At 39.1% G+C, this 6449-nt stretch overlaps 1 protein-coding gene across 1 annotated transcript in view; it reads right to left on the bottom strand.

Annotated features, from left to right (window-relative positions):
* Window positions 1-604: 604 nt before the first annotated feature.
* gpc6a (glypican 6a) overlaps window positions 605-6449 on the bottom strand; it is a 188821-nt gene continuing 182976 nt past the window's right edge. The window contains exons 8-9 of the mRNA XM_053615044.1: window positions 2208-2383; window positions 605-1116 (exon numbers count right to left, since the gene is read on the bottom strand). Coding sequence (XP_053471019.1) covers window positions 887-1116; window positions 2208-2383 — 406 coding nt within the window. The 3' untranslated portion in view covers window positions 605-886. The remainder of the gene's footprint in view (window positions 1117-2207; window positions 2384-6449) is intronic.

Raw genomic sequence — 6449 nt, 5'->3', positions numbered from 1 at the left:
TTCCAGTTTGGCCATTTATATTCATGTTTACATCGAGTCTGATACGAGTGATTAGACTAATGTAGAAATCGTACACAAGTTAGCAAATACTGACATTAGCGGTAAAGACTTTGTTTAATGTTTACTTTACGAGTGTTACAACGCTGATATGTGGTGTCCTTCATGTAAAGTGATAGAAAATTCCTCTAATAATTTCTCTCTATCTTATTTAAAATATGAACGGACTGAAAGAAGATAACGCATAAGAAAAAGAAAAATGACGGATGAGATATGATGTCATGCATTCACAGTGGTGCACAGAAGCAAATATGATTTATACTTTAAAAAAAAAAAAAATCTTTTTATCGTTCCTCCTGCTCATGTCTCTGTTCCTTTGTGATGGATTTGGAAGAGATGACTCTGCATCTTATATAGATATCTCTCTTTTTTTGAGGTTCTCGTCTTGCGCAGTGGATATAAAAAAAACACAAACAAAAATAGATTCTTCTTTATATATATATATATATATATATATATATATATATATATATATATATGTATGTATGTATGTATGTATATATATATATATTTTTTTTATCCTGGTGCTTCACTGAAAGGGATCTGAGGAACGTGCTGCAGCATTCCTCTGTCTTTTTTTTTTGTCTTTTTTTTTGTCTTTTTTTGAAGGAACGAGAGCAAAAAAAGGTGTCATTTGAGGATGAAGCTGCTCTTTGGAAACAAGCAGGGTGCAGAAATTTTGCCTTCTCTCGCTCTCTCTTTAGCTCACTATCTGTCCTTTGGGTGTCAATCCTCATGCTTTCCATCGTAAAACCCCATGGGGGGGGTGGGGCTAACATTGTGGGAGGAGCTAAGCTGCATCATAAAGTGTCCACTCCCTATCCAGCCATTATCTCCACCAGAACTGAAGCAACGTGACCACCATTAAAGTGATTGGTGAGACGAGAAGGGGCGCCGCCGTGTCAGAAGGAGGTTTAAGAGGCGTGGCTTTATCAGATGCAGGTCTTAGAGGCGTGGCCTGGTCTTGACGCCCCGCCCCCACTGCTGGCGCCTCTGTGACCGTGAACTCGAACTCAGTGGTGTAGCCGCTTCCGCTGCCAGAACCACTGACCTCATCACCTGAAAAAAAAAACAACTGGGGTTAGTAATGAGGCAGCGCCAAACACAAATGCATCAACATTCTCTAAAAATGTTGAAAAGAAGACTAATAATAATAATAATATGAAGGAGCAGTGTGAGGACTGAATTTTTTTTGCATGGAACAGTTGTAGGCCTGTAAAGATGAAATTATTTTTTTTCATAGCGAGGGAAAGAATTAAACGTAGTTCAGTCTCAGGAAGTCCCCACTGAGAACTCACTTCATCTGTCCAGTTCACAGAGCTGCTGATTAAAGTGCAGGAGTATTTTACGCTTTTCCCTCTCCGCCCACACTAGTACAGAGAGAAAACACATTCTGGGTCATTGGATTGGCTCAAGATCAGAGGATTTTCTGCCCAGAATCCCCCACTGACACTGCAGTTAAGCTCACGTCGAAGTAGCAAAATTGCCTTTGCAAGTCTAAATTAGTGGTCGGACTGAATGAGAATAAAATATGCCTGGTGAAAATGTCAGCTCATTTGAATGTGAAAGGACTAGGGATACAAGGAAAATTCCGGAAGCTTCACAGCAAGTGCGGCAAACTAGAGGATCGGAATACAAAATGGAGGAACTGTTACTCACACCAAACCCTGTCTCGCTGCTGCTTTATTCAATTAACTAACTAATGTTTGCTAACAGTCCCTCTGAAATTTACCAGATTTTTGCTCCACTCCAGTGCATGTGTGTTTATTTGCTCGAATTAACTCAGAACTCAAAATCATCTGCATTAAATTTTGAGCATTATACCATGCAGGCTAATATAAGATCCGTTTTTTTAGTAAACAACAAACTAGCGTTGTGAAAAAATCAAGCTAGAGTACTAGCATTATAGTAACAATCTAACAAACAGGCTAATGCAGGAAGTAGCATTATGGTAAACAGGGCTATCGCTCAAACTATTATTATAGTGAACATGCTAACCCTGTAACGAGCATTAACCAGCATTGTACTATATCTGCACGCAGTGTATTATTTTCTTAAACAGGTTAAAACAAACTAGCATTGTAGTAAATCTGCTAACATAAAAATGAGCTATCTTTGTGATGCCGAAGGGAAAAAGTAGTGCATGTTACTGGAGTCCTGGAAGGAGATGTCGTTGCCGTTGTAGGCACTGCGCAGTTTGTTGGTCATCACTCTCAGAGCCATTATCTGCTGCCGGATGAAGGTGTCTGGGCGGGTGATGTCAATATCCACCTCTGGATTACTCAGCTGATTGGTCAGGCCATCTTTCACAACCTCTGGGAAATACCTGCAAATGACAGGAAACAACTTAATTTAACCCCTAGACACCAAAGAAGAATTTTATTAACCCCTAAACACCTGGGGAAATACCTAGATATCACAGGAAACGATTTCACTTAGCCCATAAGTACTGAGGAAATACCTGTAGCACACTGAATTGTGAATATGAGAGGACTTACATACAGTTCAGAGAAAGCAGCTTTCCTAAACAGCTGGGGAAAATACCTACATATCATAAGACACATCTTTAATTAACCCTTAATGCTGATGACAAGAATAATTTTACTTCACCTCTAAATACCAAAGAAATAACTGCACATAACAGAAAACTGCTTTATTTAACCCCGAAACACTCTGGAAATATCTACATGTTACCGGAAACAGCTTTACTTAACCTCTAAAGACTGAGCAAATACCTGCACACAGCAAGAAACAGCTTTACTCAACCCCTAAAGACTGAGCAAATACCTGCACACAGCAAGAAACAGCTTTACTCAACCCCTAAAGACTGAGCAAATACCTGCACACAGCAAGAAACAGCTTTACTCAACCCCTAAAGACTGAGCAAATACCTGCACACAACAAGAAACAGCTTTACTCAACCCCTAAAGACTGAGCAAATACCTGCACACAGCAAGAAACAGCTTTACTCAACCCCTAAAGACTGAGCAAATACCTGCACACAGCAAGAAACAGCTTTACTCAACCCCTAAAGACTGAGCAAATACCTGCACACAGCAAGAAACAGCTTTACTCAACCCCTAAAGACTGAGCAAATACCTGTTCATGAGAGGAGTCATTTTAATAAACCCCTAAGCACCAAGGAAATACCTGCACACCACAGGAAACAACTTCACTTAACCCCTAAACATCAAAAGAACACCTGCAAAAGACAGGAAACAACTATACTTAACACCAAAACACTGTGAAAATACCTGAACATCATAGGAATCAACTTTATTTAACCTCTAAACACTGGGGAAATATGAGTACACAGCAGAAAATAACTTCACTTAACCCCTAACCACTTGGGAAATACCTTCACACAACAGGAACCAGCTTTACTTAACCCCTAAACATAAGGAAAAACCTGCAAAAGTCAGGAAACAACTTTACTTAACAATACAACATTGAGAAAATACCTGCACATCATAGGAAACAACTATACTTAACTTCTAAATCCTGGGAAAATATAGCACACAGGAAATGACTATACTTAACCTCTGAACAGCAAGAAAATAGCTGCACATGATAGGAAACAACTTTACTTAACTCCTAAACACCAAGGAAACACCTGCCAAAAAAATGGAAGCAACTGTACTTAAAACCTAAACACTGACGAAATTACTGTAATTAACATCTAAACACCAAGGAAAATAACTGCATATACAAGGAAACAACTTTACTTAACCCCTGAACACTGGAAAAAATATGAGCACACTACAGCGAACAACTTTACGTAACCCCTAAACACCAAGAAAACCTGCAAAAGACAGGGAACAACTTTCCTGTTTAGCGGTTAAGTAGAGCTCTGTCCTGTCTTTTGCAGGTATTTTTTCAGTGTTTAGGGGTTAAGTAAAGTTGTTTCCTGTCTTCTGTGGGTGTTTCCTTGGTGTTTAGTGGTTACGTAGAGTTGTTTCCTTGGCGTTTAGGGGTTCAGTAAAGCTGTTTCCTGTCTTTTGCTGGTGTTTCCTTGGTGTTTAAGGGTAAAGTAAATATGTTTCCTGTTTTGTTTTTTTCAGTTGTTTCCTTGGTGTTTACGGGTTAAGTAGAGTTGTTTCCTGTCTTTTGCAGGTGTTTCCTCAGTGTTTAGGGGTTAAGTAAAGATGTTTCCTGTCTTCTGCAGGCATTTCCTAGGTGTTTAGCGGTTAAGTAAACACCTGAAAAAAAAAAAAAACAAACAAACAGGAAACATCTTTACTTAACCCCTAAACACTGAGGAAACACCTGAAAATCACAGGAAACAACTTCATTTAGCCCCTAAACACTTAACCTACAAACACTGAACACCTAAACCCAATATCCTTAAAAATGAATCCCTATCCCTTGAACTTTTATCTCCTAAATCCTAAACACCCCGAAGAACAAATTCTAAAGCGTACACAATTTAAAAGATTTCAATCGACACCTTTCCCCTAACCCCTAAACAGTCAGTCCATAACCACTTATTTTGCAATTTGAGAAGTATCCAGAGATCCTGAATAGCTGTTAGTGGCTTAACACTTAGCTAGCTAATGCCATTTGCACCAAAGTCTATTTTAGTCAGTATACTGTTAATGTGGTGGTTTAAGATGGAACCACAGATAGCAGCCCATTGTTACTGTATCCAGAGATGGGACAGAGAAGACACTACGTGACTGAATTCTAAACATAGACTTGGGTTCAAAACCACATACCGAGTAAGCCAAAATACCACACTAACTACAATCAGCTGTAGTAGCTGACTAAGTTGAAATAATACAGCGGTTTGGGATGCAGCCGCGTGCAGCAGAGAGTTGTCACAGTAATCGGTTAACGCTTCACTAAGGCTGCTAAATGCTTACCTAGCTTGCTAACTAGTATGTTCCAGAAGGGGTGGACTATTTAGGTGCACTATTTAGTGCATTTAGGTTTGGATTTGGGACACAGCCCATGCATGCACTGAATACCAGACATGGAGAATCTCCTCATCCTCCTTCTTTGGAATCTGTAAAACACGCCCTATTCAAACTCACACACACTAATAATCACACACAGGCATGTTGACACGTCTGTACACTGCCATTTGGCTCAGTGTTTATTCCTGTTGTGAGAGGGAGCGACAGATGAAACAGTTTGATTTCTATTTGCTCCATCTGGTGATGAGAGAACAAATGGAAAGATGCCAAGATGGCTGACTGATGGAAAGCAACTGATCATAGGAAGACAGGCTGGCAGTGTGATGGAGAGACAGAAGGAGAGAGAGACGGGCAAAGGCAATTCAATGAAATTAAAAACAATTAAACCCTTCAGCAAAACCTTATTTTGCGCCATTCTGGCAATATTGTTCTCAATAGCCAGGTCAATAAAGTTTTTTATGGAATTTGAATTGAACTGAATAAACAGAGTCCATTCCTTCATTCCATCCTGAAACAGCTGTTTTTCTCCTTCTTTATTACGGTCATAAAACGGAAGCATTGTTTGCAATGACTATATCAATAAAGCTTTCCGCAACTGAACTGAGACGAGAGGCAATCAAACTCACTCCTTCATATCATTATAGCCTAAATTGTTGAAACTTTATCAGTACTGTACTCACTGGTTACTGTAGGTCAATCAGGCTATCTGGAGATAGAGGGGGAGACAGGGACAGGGCGATAGACATGGAGAGAAAGAAACTATTCGATCCAGTTCATTACGAACGGTTGATCATCTTAAAGCGTTCTTTTTTTCTTTTTAAATTGGATAATATCGTCTTCATAAAAAGCATTCAGGGATTCAATTGAGATGGAGACACATTATTTTTAACACTTATAGTGTTGGGAATTGAACTGAGATTGAAATAAAGAGCGAAATAAACAGTTCAGATCAAACGCTTGATTGTATTTACTTCTCTTATCCTTCAGGAATATTGTTTTTGATAGTCGTGCCAATAAAGTTATCTGGAATTGCATTGAAAGAGATAAAGAGATAGACTTAGAGACCGTATCAAGGACAGAGACAGGCGATTCAGTGAAATATAACAGGGACACTGCGTAACACTCGAACACAGCAGCTGCATTATGGCTAGATGTGCTAGCAGGCCATGCTAATAGCGTAAAATTAGCCATATGTAGGCTTTTTCTTTTCATTTACCAACACATCTGTGGTAAATGTTGATATTCCGGTTGGTTCTGTCTCATTTCTCCTGTCACATTGTCATTACCTTGTCTTTAAAAAGAAAGAAAGAAAAAAAGAAAGGACTGTTTTGTTTTTAAGCTATCTAATTGTTACAGGAAGTTTACATCCCTTGATCTGACTCTAATTGGCTAAATGTTCAACATTCATGAGTTTTCTAGAAGATTCCACATCACTGGTCCAATCTTGGGGTAGAATTTCTTTGATTTTTGGTGCAA

This window comes from Ictalurus furcatus, chromosome 26, assembly GCF_023375685.1.
Source record: "Ictalurus furcatus strain D&B chromosome 26, Billie_1.0, whole genome shotgun sequence".
Lineage (NCBI taxonomy): Eukaryota > Metazoa > Chordata > Actinopteri > Siluriformes > Ictaluridae > Ictalurus > Ictalurus furcatus.
Note: the sequence above shows the minus strand (reverse complement) of the source record. Positions and strands in the feature narration are given on the sequence as shown.